Below are 21,997 nucleotides of genomic sequence, written 5' to 3'. Positions count from 1 at the left end.
TAGCCACTAACAAGATGGTCTTCCAAGAGAGAAATTTTAGATCTCATGAAGAAGCAGGTTAAAATGGGGGTAAAGTTAGATAAGTAAGAACAAAATTTAGGTCTCAAGGTGAGAGAGGTTCTTTTATGGGAGGTCTCAAAAAACAAGTTCATTTTAAAAATGCTTTACACAGCCTCTGTGTGACATTAGATTAGGAGTGCATTCACCGATGTGATAATTTGAAATTTTAGCCAATTGGACTTTGATTGTAGCTGCAACGTAGCTTGCTGGAAAAGTTCTGCCAGAAATTCTAAAATTGAACAAATATATCTCTCGCCCTTGCCCAGTAGGAGAACCTCTTCCATTTGTTGGAATATAATTTTCTGGTTGAAGTATTATGAGAAGAGACCAAAATGTGTTTAACTGCTGGAGTAAAATTTTGAAGCCTGACTATGTTTGGAAGTGGAGTAGCCAAGCTGTCAAACTGAGGGTTTGGAGAGAAGGATGAAGAGCTCCTGACATACGAGTCAGAAGGTCAGGAACTAGGTCCCCACAGCTTCTCCTGAAATGAAGCTAGAGGAAGGGGAACCAAATCTGATGAGGCCAGTATGGGGCAATGAAAATTAGCCTGCTTCCCAAGGCTTTGGCCTTCTGAATGACTTTGGATATTAGGGGAAAGGGAGGAAAGGCATATAGTAGTCCCGAGGGCCAATCATGGACAAGTGCATCTCTCTGCGTCTCCCCCACTGGGGGATTAGGGCAAAGTAGCTGCTGCATTTGGTATTCAGGGGGATTGCAAACAGATCACAGCAATGCTTGCCCCAAGTTCGGAAAATCTTGTCCACGATGTTCTGTTTCAGAGACCACTCATGAGGCATCAAAATCACCCTGGTGAGCTTGTCCACAATCACGTTGAATTCCCCCGGGATATGCTTTGCTGCCAGAAAACGTTGGGGAAAAAACTGCCCATTGCCATACTCTCAGCACTTCTTGACAAAGGGGGTATGATCTGGTTACTCCTTGTTTATGTACCAGACTACCGACATGTTGTCTGACTGGATTGCAATTGTTCCTAGCAGGAGAGAGAGTCCTGAAGTGCCTGCAAAACCAGAAGCAGTGCTCTCATCTCTAGAACACTGATGTGCAACTGAGCCTCGTGTTCTTGCCATGTGCCTTGGACTGTTCTTCCCAGATAATGCCCTCCCCATCCTATCTGGGAAGCATCTGTGGTCACAGTAGCAACAGCTTGTTGTGGTACAAAGGGTCTTGATGGTCACATGATTGGACTGAAGCCACCACAGAAGATCTCTCTTGCATGAATCTGTTATCCTTATCTGATGGGACACAGGAAGCTCTTGTAGAGACCATTGAGCAAACAGAAGCCACTGAAGGATGCTCATGTACATCCTGACTAGAGGGACTAGAGTTATGGTTGAAGCCATGGTCCCAAGGAGTGTTAGAACTACTTTCGCTTTTACCTTGTTCTTGGAAAGTAGGTCGACTATTTGTTGTCTGAGGACAGTAACTCTGTCGGGTGGAAGACGAGCCATCATGGAAATGTTGTCTAGATCTGCACCTATGAATGTAATACGTTGACAAGGCAGATTTTTGAAAATTCACTGCTGTGTCTAACTGAGCACAAATTTCCAGTGTAGTGTCCCAGGCCTGTAGAAGTAGATGCTTGGTGGTGGCAGTTAGGAGCCAGTCGTCCAGGTATGGAACCACCTGGAATTCCAGGCGTCTCAGGTGAGCCGTTACTACTGCCATGCATTTGGTGAACACTCTGTGGGGCTGTAGTGAGACCAAAGGGCACAGCTCAAAACTGATAATGACTGGCTCCCAGCTGGAAGTGTAGGTGACTCCTTGATGCTCTGTCCATCTTTATATGGTAATACGCATCTTGGAGGTCTACAGAGCACATCCAATCATTTTTCCCTAAAAAGGGAAGAACTGACTACAGTGTCACCATCCGGAACTTGGACTTCTTTACGTATTCGTTTAACTTGCCGAGATCCAAAATGGGTCTCCATTCCCCTGTTCTTTTTGGTACTAAAAGGAATCTTGAGTAAGTTCCAAATCCTATTTGGTCTGTGGGGACTTTTTGGATGACTCTCTTGTTTAGCAACTTTTGAATTTCTATGGTTGCTTGTTCCCTCTCTGACTGGGTGGAACATCTGGGATTCTTCTGATCTGTAGAATGGGGTGGCATAAGGGAATGCAGTAACCTCTGGATATTATACTTTGTATCCACTTGTCTTTTGTGATATCTTGCCAGGCTTCTGAGTACAAAGTTAACCCCCCCCCCCCCCGACTGCCTCCAGCGAAGAGCAGGCGGGCCCCTCCTTTCAGGAGCACTGATGAGGTTGGCCGTGAAAGGAATCGCGGTCACCCTGGTTTTGCGGCCCCCCCCCCGCCTCGTGGGCGATGTCTGCCATTATTGACACTCCCTCTGCCCCTGAGGAAGGGTTCACCTCGCGCGTCTTGAAAAGCTCTCTGGGATCTTTTGAACCACATTTTCCCACTCTTCTGACCTTTAGGATAAGGTCAAATGAAGAAAGACACAAGTGGAGAGACAGCACAATGTATTCAAAAAAGTCTTTATTCCACACAATAATATTACGCCAATAAAATGTAAGAGTCGTTTTTGTTCAAACCAAGTCAGACTTCATCAGATAACACACATCAAACTGACAAGTTCCTTTTAAAAGTAAATTCAAAAAGTTTCATCCAATCATATGAACCCTGTTAATTAAGTTAATCAGACCACATACTGAGTAGGTAAAACTCCATACTTCCTTTAAAATGTTTCTTGTAAGATGTCAAAAGTTTTCACAAATACATTCACTAGTGTTGCTCATATTTTGAGCATACCTTAACATCTCTTGAACAATTATAAAAATAATATACAAATAAGTGACTTGGTGAAAAAATGACTCCGTAAAAAAGTTTCATGTAGAAACATTTTGTGTGAAAAATATAAGTTTAAAACAGTATGTAAATACTACCATCTAGTGGCAAAAAGATAAACCACATCCAAAAAATACATAAAGTATAAGTTTATGATATTAGTCTGAGACATAAAAAAGCATAAAATGCTATAACCATATAACACCAATACCCAACTATTGTAGTAAATCTACATAAAAGCACAATAAATAATTTTTTTTACAGTGCAATACTAATTTAGCATAATTTGATGTTGGTGCACATTTTAACCAATAGGTTATAAAATCACAGTTTAGCTGCTCTAAGTTTTAAAACAGGAGCAATGCTGATATACGTGTTGAGCCCAGGTGGTCTCCCAGAATCAAGGATGACCTGGAAAAAAAGTTCCCGGTACTCAAGGCGAGACTCCCAAGGGTCACCCCCAATGTCCATAGGAACTTGCTCAACCACAAGAATACAAAATTAGCACCAGCAACAACGGATCTCTATTTTCCCTTGTTAGGGAGGGGCCCACTACAGACCCCAACTATTAAACTAATGGATGGTAGTAAACTGATTAATAAGATTTTTCCCATGGAGTTTGGGGGTAATGCCCCTCTTGTAAGACACACTATCAATAGGAAATGGGAGAAATTACTTCATTTCACTGATTTCACTACCTTGGGAAAAGAACCCTTGAACTTTGTATATAGGAAGGGCAGGAACCTCAAGGACCCGTTTCATTCACATGCACCTGTTAGAGAGACTAAACGTAAAAAAAAATTGGTACCTTCAAATGTGGTGCTTGTGCATAGTGTGTGCATATTGTTGACAGTGACAAAGTACACATTCAAAGTAGGGGGAGAGATGTCATTAGTAGTGCTTTTTCCAACTGCAATACCAATGGAGTTGTTTATTTGGCTTCCTGCTTACTATGCCAGGCATTTTACATAGGGAAAACGAAGCGTAGATTGAGGAAGTGTATATATGAGCACTACTATGACATCAGGACATCTAATGAGAAAAATGCCTTGTATAAGCACACCTTGACTTGTGTTGGTGCTAATTTTGTATTCGTTGTGGTTGAGCAAGTTCCTATGGACATTAGGGGTGGCCCTTGGGAGGCTCACCTTGAGTACCAGGAACTTTTTTGGCAGGTTACCCTTGATTCTGGGAGACCACCTGGGCTCAACGAGTATATCAGCATTATCCCTCTTGAAACTTTGAGCAGCTAAACTGTGATTTTATAACCTATTGGTTAAAATGTGCACCAACATCAAATTATACTAAATTAGTATTGCACTGTAAAAAAAAAAGTATTTATTGTGCTTTCATGTAGATTTACTACAATAGTTAGGTATTGGTGTTATATGGTTACACCATTTTATGCTTTTTTATGTCTCATACTGACATTCAGTTAGTCCATCAAACTTGCACTTTATGTATTTTTTGGATGTGGTTTACCTTTTGGGCACTAGATGGTAGTATTTACATTTTTCAAACAAAATGTTTCTACATAAACCTTTTTTACCAAGTCATTTTTTAACCGAGTCACTTATTTGTGTATTATTTTTATTTTTATAATTGTTCAAAAGGTTTTAGGGTATGTTCAAAATATGAGCAACTCTAGTGAATGTATTTGTGAAAACTTTTGACATCTTACAAGAAACATTTTAAAGGAACTATGGGGTTTTACCTACTCAGTATGTGGTCTGATTAACTTAATTGGGTTCATATGACTGGATGAAACTTTTTGAATTTACTTTTAAAAGGAACATGTCAGTTTGATGTGTGTTATCTGATGAAGTCTGACTTGGTTTGGACAAAAACGAGTCTTCCATTTTATTGGCGTATATTATTGTGTGGAATAAAGTCTCTTTTGAATACATTGTGCTGTCTCTCCAATTAATGTGCCTTTCTTCATTTGATTTTGGCTTTTTTGGGCACACTATCCTTGAAACTGTGGTTATTGGCTTTGGTACAAGGTATGGAGAGTAATGAATCCTCACCTCCACTTTTGGGAGAAAGAAACGATGATGTAGGGGAAAACAGAAGGCTTATAGGCCAGCTGTCCCAACTGGTGGAACTGTTAACTCCTATCGGCCATTCGTTGGCTGGTTTGTGATCTGGTGGATCTACTCCATGTAACCAGGAAGGGTAATGAAGTGCATCACCTCCTGCAACTTCCCTATGTGACGGTGACAATGAGGGGCGAACCAATTTGGGCAGTATTGTCTCCCATAGCCAAATACAACCTGGTCGTGGCTTGGGAAGTTCAAACCTTTCTTTTTCTGGTGCCGTTTTTGCTGGTGTCAAAGCTGGATCTGGTGGCGTTCTGGATGGAGGCAATGGACGAGCAGTACAAAACAAAGGTGACTTTATCTATCAATAATACAGCTTCGGCTGTAAATAACAGAGACTTTAAAAGCTAGTTAAATATCAGATATGTATTTGACACAATCGAATCTGTGGTTGAGTCTGTTGGGGAAGGGGAAAGTTATCATAAGTGTTTAAGCAGACTATCTGATTTACTACCAAAGTTTAAAATGTTATGCATTGATAATGATTATTTAAAGGAATGCCTTAACAGAGGCATTGTCCCCAAAGGGTTAAGGTTATATAAATTTCCAAATAACATCAATACAGGTTCTGACATTTTTGATGAACTAATTGAAGTGTTTAACTAATGTGGTTTGGATGTTGTTAAACTTATTATTAGACAGAATGAGATTACTATGGGTAACAAACTCACAGATAGAGAATTTGAATAAACATGCCATGAGTGACTTGATGTTTACTATTGAGGCTGAAAAACTAAAATACTACAATATTCTGGGGGATGTGGACAAGAAATGTTCATTGGCGGTCAAAAGAAAAATTAAGAAGTTAAACAGGGACATTTTAGAATACAGGGACAAAAAATGTTACCCTACATCAAATAGGTGTAAAAATATGGTGCACACAGACAGTGGGGGCTTTTACATAGACTACCCTTTGAATGATGACCATCTACGTGAACCCATAGATGAAGAAGACTCCCAGGGGCAGCAGATTTCCCAGAGGTCTGAGAGACTTGGGAATCAAAATTTACACTACTACAACCACAACCACTCCTTTTGTGGAGGGAAACGGGGGTGGGGGGTGGTCGTAGAAAAGGCAGGTTCTGATTCTCTCTCACACACTGTTACAGTTGACGGCTTTAAACACTTATGGAGGTTACCATATTTTCAACTACAGTAACATCAATCTTACTGTTAAGCACTTTAACCTTTTTTCAAAAGGTTTTAATTTTGTACCTAACAGAAAGTGTGACTTGAGAAAATTAATTTTGGATCTTAAAACTTTTGTACGCAAGATCAACTTAGAACTGACATTTAATAACACCAGTGGTTCTGTTAAGTGCGACAAGCCTAGGAGAAATGTGTTTAACCCTCCTTTGCACCCCCAGTTGGCCAATTTTGAGGCTGTTGTTGAAAGGGAACTTAGAACCACAATGCCTACACACAAATGCAGTTTTAACCTTAGTGGAGAGGAATCGGCTACTGCTGAGCATTTGAGGAGAGTCAAAAACACATGGGTTATGAAACCTGACAAAAGGGGGGGGGGTACGGTTATTATGGACTTAATTATGAGGCTAAAATGTTGGACCTTTTGGGTGACACCTGTACTTACACTGGTATGTCAAGGAATGAAATCAATATTGCCCATTGGAAGATTGAATTATTACTTAAGGATTTATTACTTGAAGGGCTTATTGATTTGAGACACACAATTATCCTGTCAACACTAGGCCTATGGTACTCAGCATTTTTGGTATCCCCAAGGTCCACAAGGACCACATCAACCCCACCCCCTTGAGACCCACTGTCTCAGCTGAAGGCTCCAAAACTGCCCCTCTGGCCAAATATGTAGATCCAACACTTAAAGCTGTGTGGGGAACTGAGAATGAGATCCTTAAAGATTTGTGGGAATTTCTCAGGTGTACTGATCACAATTTAAACAAACACTGAGAGTATGTTGTTTGTCACTACTGACATTAAGGATCTCTTCTCGGTTATTCCCCATGAGATAGGTCTAGAATGGCTGGAAGAAGCCTTGGTAGAGAAGGGTGTTAGTTCTCACCACTTACATGTGATATTATGTTTGATGGAGACTGTGTTGAAAAACAATTTCCTTTTTTTTGCTGGTGAATTTTTCCAACAGGTTACAGGCGTGGCAATGGGAGCCCACTGTGCGCCCACCTATGCCAACATTGTCCTATCATGGTGGCAAAGTTGGTCTGTGTTGGGTTTTGAGTTTTGGGAATGTTGGTCCTTTTACAGGAGGTTTTTGGATGACATCTGTCTTTTTTGGACAGGTACTGAGGACCAACTTGTGAGATTCATGGACTTTCATGGTAACACCACTAATTTCTTGGCATTTACCCACAAGGTTGCCTATGATAGAATGGAGTACCTTGATGTGAGTATTCATAAGCTTGACCAAGGACTTAAGTCCACTGTTTATCGTAAAGAGACCTTCTCCAATTCGTACTTGCATTTTAATAGTGCACACTCTTTACATCAAAAAATAGGAATTGTTAAGGGGCAGTTAATGAGGGTGAGCTGTTTGACTTCTAACAATGATGACTTTGAACTTGAATGTGATACACTGGAAAGATTTTTTTACGAAAGGGGATACCCCCAGCATTTGGTGAAAAAACTTAGGGGGGGTACTATCCAAAAGAACAGATCTCTATTTTCCCTTGTTAGGAAGGGGCCCACTAGAGACCCCAACTATTAAACCAGTGGGTAAACTGATTAACAGGATTATTCCCATGGATTTTGAGGGTAATGCCCCTCTTGTAAGACACATCAATAGGGAATGGGAGCAATTCCTTAATTTCACTGATTTGACTACCTTGGGAAAAGAACCCTTGAACTTTGTGTATAGGAAGGGCAGGAACCTTAAGGACCTCTTTGACTCGCATACACCTGTCAGAGACTAAACGTAAGAAATTTGGTACCTTTAAGTGTGGTGCTTGTGCACAGTGTGTGCATACTGTTGACTGTGACAAAGTACACATTCAAAGTAGGGGGAAGAGATGTCATTAGTCGTGCTTTTTCCAACTGCAATGCCAACAGAGTTGTTTATTTGGCTTCCTGCTCATCATGCCAGGCATTTTACATACGGAAAATGGAGCTTAGATTGAAGAAACGTACATATGAGCACTACTACTACGACATCAAGAGATCTAATGAGAAAAATGCCTTGTATAAGCACACCTTGACTTGTGCTGGTGCTAATTTTGTATTTTTTATATTTTGTATTCTTTGTGGTTGAGCAAGTTCCTATGGACATTAGGGGTGGCCCTTGGGAGGCTCACCTTGAGTACCAGGAACTTTTTTGGCAGGTCACCCTTGATTCTGGGAGACCACCTGGGCTCAACGAGTATATCAGCATTGCCCCTCTTTTAAAACTTCGGTTGTAAAATCACAGTTTGGCTGCTCTATTGGTTAAAATGTGCACCAACATCAAATTATGCTAAATTAGTATTGCACTGTAAAAAAACTATTTATTGTGCTTTTATGTAGATTTACTACAATAGTTAGGTATTGGTGTTATATGGTTACAGAATTTTATGCTTTTTTTATGTCTCATATTGACATTCAGTCCATCATAAACTTACACAATGTATTTTTTGGATGTGGTTTATCTTTTAGCCATTAAGATGGTAGTATTTACATACTGTTTTAAACTATTATATTTTTCAACCAAAATGTTTCTACGTAAAACTTTTTTACTGAGTCACTTTTTGACTAAGTCACTTATTTGTATATTATTTTTATAATTGCTCAAGAGGTTTTAAGGTATGTTCAAAATATGAGCAACCCTAGTGAATGTATTTGTGAAAGCTTTTGACATCTTACAAGAAATATTTTAAAGGAACTATGGGGTTTTACCTACTCAGTATGTGGTCTGATTAACTTGGGTTCATATGATTGGATGAAACCTTTTGAATTTACTTTTAAAAGGAACTCGTCAGCTTGATGTGTGTTATCTGATGAAGTCTGACTTGGTTTGGATGAAAACGACTCTTCCATTTTATTGGTGTTTACTATTGTGTGGAATAAAGCCTTTTTTGAATACATTGTGCTGTATCTCCACTTGTGTGCCTTTCTTTATTTGATTTTAGCTTTTTTGGGCACACTATCCTTGAAACTGTGGTTATTGTCTTTAGGATAAGGTCCTGAAGGTACGGAAAAACATACTCAAACAGCAGGGAGAGTTTTTCTTTCCTGCTCTCATCTGGTGAGTATGTCTTTGACTTTAGGTCCAAAGAGTGAGGAACCATCAAAAGGGGCATTGGTAAAGGTAGACTTGAAAGGTTCTGCAAACTTACACAAATGCATCCAGGAGTGTCTCCTAAGGGAAACTCCTGAACCCGCAGCTCTACTTGCCCCATTGGCTGCATAGGAGATCAGTCTCATGGAGGAGTTGACTATTGAATTTACGGTAGATAGCTGAGAGGTCACTTTTTCTGAGACCCCCCACAGCTAATGAACCTTGGAGAGCATCTCCTTCAGGAGATCTCTTTGAAGTCTTGTAAAATGTGTAAGATAGTGCAGAGATCTGAGGGTGAAAGTCAATGACGAGAAAAAAAAAGCTTCCTATATCTGTCTATTGTTCAGGAATCCTTATTCGGTGGATGGACAGACGAGAATGTCTCAGAGTTCCTTCTTGGTGGCTGCTGCTACCACCATAGCATCTACAGGTACACCTTTTGAAAGGAAATCCTTATCCGAAGGGGCTGAAAGGAACTTATTTGGCCTCTGAGGGACTGGCTCCATAGTGACTGGTGACTCCCATGCCTTTCGGCTAACCAAATCCAGAAGCTCATCGAAAGGCTGAGACACCCAGAAGGCTGAAGGTTGAGATCCGAAGGCCTTCAGGTATACTGACTCCTCATCAGAAGGGTTAATGGGCTTCCAACCGCCTCCCTGTTTTAGGATCTCTAGGATATCTGAGAAAGAGACATCTTCAGAGGATGACTGTGTGGACCCTTCTGCCTCATTGAGGTCAGTGTCTGAAGTGATGGACTCATCAGGGGAGTCTATATGCTTCCTCTTGCATGTTCTCTTCCGAGGAGACTCCTCAGACAGGTAGTCTGGGGAGGTCTCAGAAGAGTGGGGCTCACCCAATGTGACTTCCAGACACCCTGAATCTCTGCTGCCCTGTGGATGGGATGGTGCCAAAGCAGACGCCGGTGCTTGAGGGGAAAGAATGCCAGTATCCTTGAGTAGAGCGCTGTAGGTGGGGACAGCACACTCCTCATCACTCCGAAGGCCCATCCCCCCAGTTCCAAGGACACCTCCGGTTCTGAGGAAACAGAGGAAATCCCCAGCCCCAAGGAGACTGGCTCTGAGGCTGATGTAGCAGCTGAGCTCACCTGCTCTGATGCACTGAGGGGTAGACTCGGAAACAAAGAAATTCGGGTCCGACAGTCCCCCCCCCGGAGCTGACTGGAGAATTACAGCTCCTAGACACTCCGGACAGCACCGATAGTGTCAGAGCAGGTAACGGTTCCAAAGAGTCCCGAAGGGGTCTCAGAACCGAAGGGTCTACCGCAAGAGGTATCTGGCATTCCATCTCCGAAGATCCAGCTTGGCTCGGAGGAGGAACAGTGGATGTAGTCATCTTGGATGTCTCAGAGACTGGTGCGGTTGGAGCTGAAAACAATTTAGCCAGCGCCATCAACTTCAAAAGCCTGTGCACCACCCTGTCCACATAATCATCTGATAAGCTCCTAGAAGACCTGGATGAGAGTGTAGGAGATCAAGACCTTTGAAGAATAGGGGATCTCAAGGTCGGAGAAACCAGTTCTAATTCAACGGACCTGCTCCGAGAAGTAATCTTTATCGGTTCCGAAGACTTTGGAACTGATAGACTTGATTTGTCTGCACCAACTCTCTCCCTCAGTTCTGAAGGTGGTGGAGCAGAGGAGATACATTTTTAGTAAGTTTAACAATTTTCTTTGGTGGCTCGGAATGAGCCGAGGAACAGGATGAAGAGGAAAGTTTTTTCAATTTGTCACTAGTAGTTGGGGACTTCAATATTGAAGCAGTTTGTAAAGCTTCATCAAAAGTAGGCTTTAATAAACCTCTTAAAATCAATTTGTTTTTCCTCTCATGCAACACTCGAGAGCTGAAGGAGTGATAAAAACTGCAAGATTCCTGAAGGTGAATAGCCCCTAAACAGTACACGCACACACTGTGCCCATCAGTTATAGACATTTTCTGCCAGCACTGTTGGCATTTCTTGAACCCAGAGAGCTTGGGTTCCTTATCTCTGGACTCTTTAGACATATTGTACACCAAAAGATTTTGAACAGCAGTAAGTAGTACTAACACTATAAACACCCTAAAGACAAACACAGAGAAAAACCACTACAGGGAAAACGCAGCTCTACCCTCCAAGTTAAACGGGTGCTAGGCTCTAACTTAAACGGACCAAGCTGAGCTAAAGGGGAACACACGACAACAAACCCTCTAACTTAAACGGGTTTACATTTAGTTCTACAACTCAAACAAGCTAAAAGCAATATACACACAAACTACTACTAATGAAAATTTGACAGGGACAGGATAGGGCCTTGTAGAAAAAATGACGGCCAACAAACAACAACACAACAGGCAATAAAAAAGGTACATGGAATACTGTAGGAAAGATGAACTGTCTAAGACTAGGATCTAAAGCAACTCTAATAAGATTTTGATGAAAAAACAACCATCAATAGTAAATTTGAAAACACTCAGCCATGGCCAAGGAGAGAGCATCCAAACTCGTCAAGTGGCAAACGAGATCTGGGGATTGCTCCAATACATGATGGGATAGGTATTCCGCCATGAGCCAAGTGAAAGACTTTGAGCTAATGTATTCGGCAGAGTCAGAGCTGAGGATCAGCTCCGACCCCATCCAGTAAGAATGAAGGCAAGAAGAACAACATAACATCTAGTGTTCTGTGACCATCCAAGTCTGCAAATGACTGCAAACTTTGCGCGGTCTTAAATTTCCCTAGTGATGTGAACATCCTCCAAGAGGGCCTTACCCAAACTGACTGGTGCCAGAAGCATGGCATCAAACTGAATGCCAAGACATGCATCATTATCTCCTTTGGGGAAAACGGTGTCCCCACTAATTATCACATTAATAACAATGTACTGAGCACACAATCAGTCGTGAGGGACTTGGGCACCCAGGTTGATCGCAACCTGACTTTTGACCACCACATTGCCTCCGTTGTACGGAAGGCTTTCTACATGGCCCACTTCATAAGTGAGGGTATTTCATCCAGAAACAAGGAGGTCATAACATCCTTGTGCTCCTCCCTTATCAGACCCATTATAGAGTACAATGTCGCCTTCGGCATGTACCTTGTCAAGCACATGCAGCAGCTGGAGCGATGACAGATGTTCCTGACCAGGAAAATCCAGGGTCTCAAACACTTATCCTATACAGACAGGCTAAAAGCCCTGTCCCTGTACTCAGTCTTGTACAGACTGCTCATAGGTGTCCTGTGTTTGGCATACAAGGCCATCTCAGACACAGCCTTGATGGAGTTGCTGCATATCCGTAAGTCAAACTCCACTTGTATAACCCACACGCAAGGCCTCAACCCGGTCTATGACACTAACAGAACTTGTTGGTGGGGTAGATTTATATCAAAAGGGCAACACTCCCAAGGGCAAGTGTGGTGTAAACCAACAAAATGCAAATCTGAATAAAAGATGAAAACACCACGCCACAGCTGTAAAAATCTCAGATAAATCCATGATTTAATAAAAGGTAAGCACTTTCACACCAATTCGTGCTTCTTCACACCATAGATAAAAAGGAAGAGAAAAAACAACTCCCATTAAATAAAATACATCAAGACAGATTTATGTCCCAAAGACTCCCCCCCCATCTGTGGAATAGAATCTCTCTCCATGTCAAGCAGAGTACCTCATTAGCCCTCTTTAAGAGGAACCTGGACAGCTGGATGGGAAACAGAAAATACACCCCTGGGATCCCACCTTTGTCCCTGCAGGACAGGGGAAACGGGTGCTGATTTTGTGAGAACATGAGCAAAATTCTTGGCTAGGCTTATAAGGGCCTCCAGGCCAATAACCTAGTATCGTCCTATGAACCTATACAGTGGAGTCCCTTATAACAAAAGACTCCTGGGTAATGAGTTTGCTTGCCTTATGGGCTTTTCTCTTGGGGTTCCAATGGGTGTAAGCTTGGGTCTGATGTTTGGCATTGCTGAGGATATCCATTGTCATTTATAGGCTTAGGAGATCTTTTCAGGTTTAAGATTGCTTTTTAGTGCCTCAGGATAAGCTGGTTTGTGTGTGTGTGGTGGGCACTATGTGTGGTAGATGTCAAGTGTATGAGTTATTGACAACCAAGTTTGTATACAAGATATTTGCCTCCAGTGAAAAACTGTATGTGTATCTCATAGGTAATACTATGTTAGTTGTCCTTGTAGGCAATTTTAAGCATAGCCAATTTCCCTTCAAAGGTGAGAATCAAACCCTGTAACTTGTGTCTATGAGGTAAATACCTTAACCATTATGCCAACCACCAAACAATCCCTCACATGCTTTGTTTGCTTCTTTAAGGATTAAATGGTTGTCTGTGAACACAAACACAATTGCTGCATTGTCTGAGGATGCCCATATTTACCAAGCTGGCTACAGAGACATATGAGACATTTGGAAATTGCATATCCATGTTGCCCAGACCTGTACTTGGATGGGCTACTTCAGATCGTGGACTGGGTTATACAGAGGTCTCCTTGAGTGGTCTCTGGGATTTGGCACTAGAGTAGGTTAGATTGTGGTAAGATTTGATAGTAGTGTTGTTTAATCTGCAAACTAGCTGCTCTAAACTTGTCTCTACACAATGGATTTGTTTTAACCACACTAAGTTACAGGTTTCAGTTCTAAGGAAAGTGTTACAGATAAAATTTACTTTCTGGGCATTTGTTCTGCACAAGGGGATTGCTAACCTCTTTTTTAAAAACGGAATATTTTTTGTAAATTATCAGTTAAGACACAGGCAATCATACATTTGTATAAATGAAAACAAATCATCCCGACAATTTTAGTTGCAATCATACATCACTTATATGATCTATTCAGTCATTTTCAGTCAAACATTACATGATTCATTCAAATCCTGCCTTTTTAAAAACTCATTTCTCCTCTGTATGTATTGTGCCCACAATTCCCATTTTTTTCTATGTAATTTCCTCCTACTTTTTCTAAAGATCTCAATTCCAGTTTTACCTCTGTTATTATATTTAGCACTTCTGGTACAGTTGGCTTAGACTAATTTCCATTTTCTAGCAATTGCTATTTTGGCAGACACCATGATTAGACTCAGCAAGGCCTTACTATGTCTAAGCAATTCCGATTCTGTGCCATAGCTCAAAAAAAATCATTTCCTTAATTGCACCAATTTGTTCACCCAGTAACTCTGACAGAGTAGTCTACACAAAATCTGTAAAGTCTGCTAACTCATTACACTCTCAGAAAATATGTTCTCCCAGAAAATATGTTCCCAATTACTTATTTCTTCCCCATTACACCTCCAACCTCTGCTGTCTACCTGAGGAAAAATTCTTTGGAGTCTACTTGGGGTATAAAAAAAATATCTATGCAAACACTTCCAAGCAAAGATCTTAAATCTTCTGGCATTGCTAGCCTCTTGAAGTAACAGCACTAAGATTGCTTGTGAGTGCAATGTTGCAACAAAATAACTTAAAAGTACCTTAAGAAGGTAATTTCAAGTATTATGGACCTTTAGATTGATAAAGACAAAATCAACAAATAATGTAAAAATAAAGCAGTAGCACTCCAACAGTTAATCGAAGTGCAAAACAATAAAATAAATATCTTGTCTGCCAAGGATGGAGCAGGATTAACTCAGGACCAGTTCAAAGTGTGGTGAGGGCACCAAACAGATGGGAGCTCTGAGAAAATGGCTTGTGCAGTTCTCCACCGACAGCTCTTTTTTGGTGGCTGATGCAATCATGATTGTATCAACACAAGGTCATTTACAGCAATGAGGATGATCTTTGGGAGGAACAAACACTATCTCGTCAAAGAGTGATCAGTTCAACTTCATCAAGATCTCACAAAACATTCAGCAGAGACCACATCAATAAGGGGATCAGGAGGAGGGACCACCCCAGAAGTACAAGGGCCGGCTATGAGAGCCAGAAAAAAATGCCTCCTCATCTGGGGAAGGGGTATCGAGCAAATTCCTTCTTTGTCTCTATAACTTCATTAAATCTCAAAAGTAGTGTCCTCAGGGGAGTTCTAAGGGATCCTTTGCATTCATTAAGCTCAGTGTTCTCGGTGACAGACTCTTGAGGGAAGTCCTTTTGCACTTATACTTTCTGTGCACTTTAGGTGGGGGCAGAGTTGAAGAGTCAGACGTGTTTTAGGTCCGTTGAGGAAGGGAATGATGGAGGCCATCAGAACCGGGCTGTCCTTTAGAGGAAAGATAAGTGCTGATAGTTACAGATACACTGTATAGTTTTCTTTTTTTTGGGGGGGGGGGGCTAAGATATCAGAAACATCCCCTTTCCATGGTCAAGTTATGGGCTAAGATCCTCTCAAAAGCTTAGAAAGACAATGTTGGAACCAATGGCACCAAAGAAGGCACTCTGATCAGAACACACAAAACTAAAATCAAAAGATCAGAAGAATGCATCTCTGGAGCAGAGGATCCAGCTAGATCCAATGCTGTACTTGAATGACATTCCAGGTACTCAATGAATGAATGGCAGGGGAAAATGGTGCCTACTTCTAGGATGGTTTTAGAATTAGGCTGGCAAGCCTTGCCAGGTTTGCAGATCGAGAAGTTAAGAATCCAGAAATAAAAGTTATATCAAACTCCTACTGTTAAAGTGATGATTACATACAGAACTCCACTAACTCCTGTTGAAGCCCAGCTCATCACAAGGAATCTGTGCTGCAAGCATACATACATAGCCCATTCAGGGAGCAAAGCAAAAAAAATGAATGCACCTTCTAAATATCAAAATCTGTACGGTTCCACAGCAGACAGCGGACTATGGGATTCAGATTTCAGATGGATGTGTAATACACTACTGCTAGTCATCTATAAATTTGCTGTAGGTGTCCATGGTAATAGTGAGGAAAATATGCACACTAAATCCCAATTATTTATGCTTAACTGTCTGTTAACAGGTAAACTCACTAGACACAAGTTCCTTTTCAGATCTGACCCAAGGGCACTGCCTGGTTATGTGACTTGATCTGCAGCATAAACCAGTCAAACGAATGCTGAGGAATTCAAACTCTAAACTAGAGGGTGAAGCTCATTAGCAGCTTATATCATTAATCCTCACTGTTACATGCCAAACTAAATCACTGAAGTTTTCAGATGTTACACAAAAACAAAGCTATCTGGTACTTACAATCTTTTTATTATAGGAATATTTTCATTGTTTCTGTTTGTTTCTGCAGTGCTCGGAATGGTGGGTACAGCTGGTTCAGTTTCAATTTCTACAACTTGTTGTTCTGCAGTAGGAATAATCCCACTAAAAATAAATTAACAACAACGTGAATCATTTTTGTAAAAGTGCTGAAAGCAAGAATGACACAAAGGTTACTGCAAAGAAGACAAACACAGTGACTGCATCTTAATGAAAACTAGGCTAAATTGTCTGCAAACAACTTTTGCCTGCATCAATACAACACTTTTTGTTTTTAAACTAGAGCACTGAATAAAAAAAGTACAGTTATGTGAAGCAGTCACCATACCTCTGTGTGTTTGGAACAAAAATAGCAGCTGCAAGACAGTATTGGAGTTACCTGACAATAGAAGTTAGCTCCATCACTATGCTCTCAGCATTCATACATCCATAGGGCCATATTGCTGCATTCTCCTGCCATGGACAATAAAAGGAGCTCATCTATAAAACTGCTTATCCTACTAATCTCCTTTTTGTCACCTGAACTGAAAAGCATTCTATAAGCTAACAATTGTGCCTCTCTTCCAAGGCCCTGATCTTTGGCAGCATTCATTCGTTCACCCATTCTCTTGTTTTCCACTTTACCCAGTTGGAGATTCAGTGGGGACTTACACATGACACAGTGGAAGCCCATCACAGGATGCACACGCACACACACACACACACACACACACACACACACACACACACACACACACACACACACACACACACACACACACACACACACCCGCATCCAGAGACAACATGAAGGACTGGAATTTATCTACAACACATCATTGGGATGTGACAAAACCAAAGCACATAGCAAAACCCAACATGGCTACAAGGGAGCATCCTCTAATAAAAGTATCCCAGCTGAGAACCAAACTGGAGGACTAAGCTTTAGGAGGCAATATTGCTAAACACTGCATCACTCTGCTGCCCCGACAGTCTCCAGAATCATTCAGTATGTTTCTATTGCAAATATTTTCTCAATGGTCAGAACTTTTTAGTAATGAAGAATTCTTTGGGAAGGAATAGATGCGATAGCTCTCTTAAGGGAAAGGCTGTTTACATATACCCATATATTTCTCTCACTCCTCCTCTCACACTCTCTCTCTCAGTATATACACACACACACACACACACACACACACACACACACACACACACACACACACACACACACACACACACACCCTCCCACATAGAGAGGATGGCAGTATTTAACACTATGTAACTCCAACATTTTAAACATGCAAAAAAACAGCACTAATATAAAGACAAGTTAGATAAAAATGGCAGGAAATAAAATGGGTGCTAATAAAGAAAATAGAAAAAAAGACTGACAATATTTAGAACACTTGATCAAATGAATGATACACAAACCTACACATACACAGACGTGTGTGTGTGTGTGTGTGTGTGTGTGTGTGTGTGTGTGTGTGTGTGTGTGTATATACTCATAAATCCATTAAGTTAAGGTAAGGAAAAAAAGAAGTTATGCATTTGCCACAACAATCCATCGGTGTTATCCATTTTCATTCTTCCTGACCTGATGGGTTCAGATCCGATCCCTCAGATCAGACTCTGCCGTTGCTAAAGCTTGTGGCAACCAAAGACTCTTGAGCTTCTCCCTTACCCTAATCCACCAATCTTAAGTTACCTCAGATCTTGTTTGCGGATTTTTGCCAGAAAGGAAATATTTACTATGCATAGATAAAGAAGGTGAAAAATTGTATGCAGTCAGTACATAAAAAGACTATATCTGGAGCTCAATACAAAGGACAATGATGCCCCCTAAAGGCTCATTCTTCCATAAGTTTTCAAAGGATGGGGGTTGGTGAATGGGAAGATGAGGAAGAATGAAAATGAACAACACAGATGGAATGTTATGGTAAGTACACAAATTCTTTACCTGATGTAAATTTTCATTCTATCCTCAACTGATGAATCAAAGTCCGCAGCTACCTAAAGTCCTGGGTGGACTCAAGGAAGGATGTTCCTGAGCACAACTGAACCAAAAGATGCTCTCTCTCTCTCTGGAGATCAGATACAATTTTGTAATAAGTAACAAAGGTATGGGGAGTAGCCAAAGTAGCTGCTGCACATACAGTATGTCTATGGACATCCTGGAAAGAAAAAATGAAGACGTTGCCATGGATCTAGTTGAATGAGCTTATACTGGTTGTGGTAATGCAACACATGATTTTTTTTTTTTTTTTTTTTATTATAAATAAATGATATGCAAATCAGTTAGCCATCTAGCTAAGGTTACTCTGGCAATTGGTTTTCCCAATTTAAAGTCTACAAAGGAAATACCTGATCTGTTTTTCTTATGTCTTATTCTATGCAGGTAAAAACGTAATTGTCTGTAAATATCCAAGTAAATGTAACACATATTCACTGTTGTTAGTAAATTTGGGGAAGAAAACTGGCTAATTAATGGACTGATTGATAGTGGATTCTGACCCCACCTTGGGAAGAAAGGATGCATTGGGTCGTAATGCAAATCTATCCTTGTGAAAAATAAAGTATGGAGGTTTTAAAGACAATGTCTGAATTTCTGAAATTTGTCGAACAGATGTAATGGCTACTAGAAAAAATGTTTTCCAAGACATTTCAAGTCACACTTAGCTGCTGGTTCAAAGGGGGAATGTATAAGCGCCCGCAGTAACAGATTGAGGTCCCATGGGGGAGAAGGGCCTTTAAAGGGAGGTCTTAAAAGCAGAGTGCCTCTCAAGAAAGCTCTGTACAGCTTATAAGAGGCTACTGAGGAACCTTCAAAACCAATGTGAAAGCTTGATATTGTTGTTAACTGGACTTTTACGATTGAGGAACTAGCTCCTTTAAAAGGTAGGGCCAAATATTCAAGGATGTTATGTATAGGAGTTGAAAAAGGTTCAAAATGATTTTGATGTGCCCGATACACAAATCTTTTCCTTTACTGGAATAGAGTTTACATGTTGAAGGCTTATGCGAAAATATGCTGGACAGGAGAAGAAAGCATAGGTTGCCTGGCTATTAAAGTTAATGGAGAAGCCAGGCAGTCAGCCTGAGGTTTGATATGTCTGGATGGATCATGCCTGTTGGGTGAGACAGGAGGTCTGGAATTGGATCCAAAGTTGGTGAAGTAAGTGAGGCCAAAGGAAGGAGAACCAAATTTGTTGATGCCAGAAGGGTGCAATGAGGATGACTTTGCTTTTCAACATGGCAGCTTTCTGTAGGAAATTTGGAATTAGAGGTATTGGTAGATTGGCGTATAGTAGACTGAGGGTTAATCATGAAGTGAAGCATCCCTCAGCGATTCCCCCTGTGAGGGGATTAGGGCAAAGTAGCTGCTGCATTTGTTGTTTAGGGGAGAAGCAAAAAGGTTGCAGCAAGGTTGGCTCCACTGACGAAAAATCATTTCCATCAAATTCTTGGTAAGAGACCACTCGTGAGGTAGAAGAATACACCTGCTCAACTTGTCTGCTGTCACACTGAACTTCCCCAGAATGTGCGCTGCTATGAAAAAGCATTTGAATGAGATCACCCATTGCCACACTCAGAGAGCTTTTCAACAAAAGGGGTAAGATCTGGTCCCTCCTGGTTTGTTGACTTACCAAACTGCTGACATATTGTCTGTTTGAATTTAATTATCCCTGAAGGAAGAGGGATTCTGAAGAGCTTGCAGTGCTAAAAGCACTGCTCTCATCTCTAGGACATTGATAATCAAATCAGCCTCTTTGAGAGACCAAGTGCCTTGGACCATTTTTCCAAAAAAATGTCCCCCACCTCCCCACCCCAAATGGGAAGCGTCAGTGGTCACTATGGCTTTGGGCTGAGGGGGAATGAATGTATAGCCTTGTAGAACCTGATCTGATTGAATCCACCACCTGAGATCTGTCCCTTGCATATGTGAGTGATTCGAATCAGAGCTGACATTGGGTTGATAAAGTATCGACCATTGTGTCTCTAGCATCCACTGTAGAATCCTCATGTAAAATCTGGCTAAAAGTACTAGTGTTACTGCTGCTGACATTGATACCACAGCATGAAGGACCAAGCGGGCTGAATTCTTGGTACTGAAGATTATTTTTCTGACCTGTGTTCTTACACTTTGCACTCTTGAGGGAGGCAGAGAAGTCATCAATGACTGTGTTGAACAGTGCTGCTCCCATGACCTCCAAATCCTGAGTTGATTCCAGTTGAGACTTGTAGTTTAGAGTTCTCCCCAGATGAGAACACATTTGGAGAACCTGATCTCTTGCCCTTATTAAATAATGCCTGGTCGGGGCGGTAATGACCCAGTCGTCTAGATATGGAAACACCCGGAATCCTTGCAGTTTCAAGTGAGCTGCCACTACTGCCATACATCTGGTGAACAACCTGGGGGCTGTGGTGATGCCAAATGGCAGAATTCTGAACTGGTAATGACTGGCTCCCAGACAGAAATGCAAGTTCCTTTCTGGATCAGCTGTTCATGTTTATGTGATAGTATGCATCCTGAACGTCTATCCAGCACATCCAGTCGTCCTTGCCCAGAAAAAGGGAGAATGGACTGAACCGTGACCATCTGAAACTTGGTGAGTCAAACTGACTTATTTAAGTTGGTGAGATCCAAAATTGGTCTCCAGTACCATGTTTTCTTTGGCACTAAAAAGAAAGTACAGTTGTGTACACTTACTATAAATTTAAATGTTCGAGTGTATTCACTGTTGCAGTCATCACATTTAGGTTATCCCTGCCAGGGTAGCCCTCGGCCTTCCCGAATACCAGAGACTTAGTATTTCTTCATCGGTTGCTGTCGCTTGAGGACTGATGTCAGGTCGTCAGTGGTATAAAGTAAGGCAGCCGATGACATTACATCGTTTTTTCTTCCCTAACCTGTCAGGAGTCCCCAAAGTCGGAGGCCAGGTTCTGGTGGAAGAACTCCACCAGTGGAAAATAAATACCAATACGTCCCTTGTAAGGAAAGTAAGGAAAGGAGAACAACAAGGAAGACAGGTAACAAAAGGAAAAAGAGAAAAAAGGGGGATGGAGGGAGGGAAACTAGGACTGCAACAGTGAATACACTTGAACATCTATATTTATGCTAAGTGTATACAACTGTACTATGTTCATGTTTCACTGTTGCAGTCATCACATTTGGGTAGATCCCCAAAGCTGAAGAAATGGGTGGTGGCAGTCAAGAAAGCTATGGGCTGGCTAGGATGCCCTGCAAGACTGCAAAGGCAAACCCTGCCCTGGATTTGAAGAGAGGCAGGTGGTAATGCTTGGTAAAACTGTGAATAGATGTCCAGGTGGGAGCCTCCTGTTGGGGACTTATCTGAGGAAAGCTGCAGAGGTGGAGGATACTCTGGTGGAGTGTGTCCTGACCCCCTTAGGGGGAGGCTTACCATGCTGCTTGTAGCAGAAATTGACGCAGTGTGCTATCCATCTGGAAATGGTTTGCTTAGAGATGGCTTTGCCTTCTGCCCCTGTAGCAAAGCTAACAAGCAATTGATCAGACTTCCTGAAGCAATTAGTCCTGTCCAGATAGTAACTGAGCTGGCTGTGCATATCTAGAGAGAGTGAAGAAAATTAAAAAACTTTTTT

At 41.4% G+C, this 21,997-nt stretch overlaps 1 protein-coding gene across 1 annotated transcript in view; it reads right to left on the bottom strand.

Annotated features, from left to right (window-relative positions):
• Positions 1 to 21,997, bottom strand: part of RILPL2 (Rab interacting lysosomal protein like 2) — a 154,832-nt gene that overhangs the window by 92,484 nt on the left and 40,351 nt on the right. The window contains exon 3 of the mRNA XM_044068566.1: positions 16,379 to 16,501. Coding sequence (XP_043924501.1) covers positions 16,379 to 16,501 — 123 coding nt within the window. The remainder of the gene's footprint in view (positions 1 to 16,378; positions 16,502 to 21,997) is intronic.

Source organism: Protopterus annectens, chromosome 4.part0, assembly GCF_019279795.1.
Source record: "Protopterus annectens isolate FY-2018-M chromosome 4.part0, PAN1.0, whole genome shotgun sequence".
NCBI lineage: Eukaryota > Metazoa > Chordata > Ceratodontiformes > Protopteridae > Protopterus > Protopterus annectens.
Note: the sequence above shows the minus strand (reverse complement) of the source record. Positions and strands in the feature narration are given on the sequence as shown.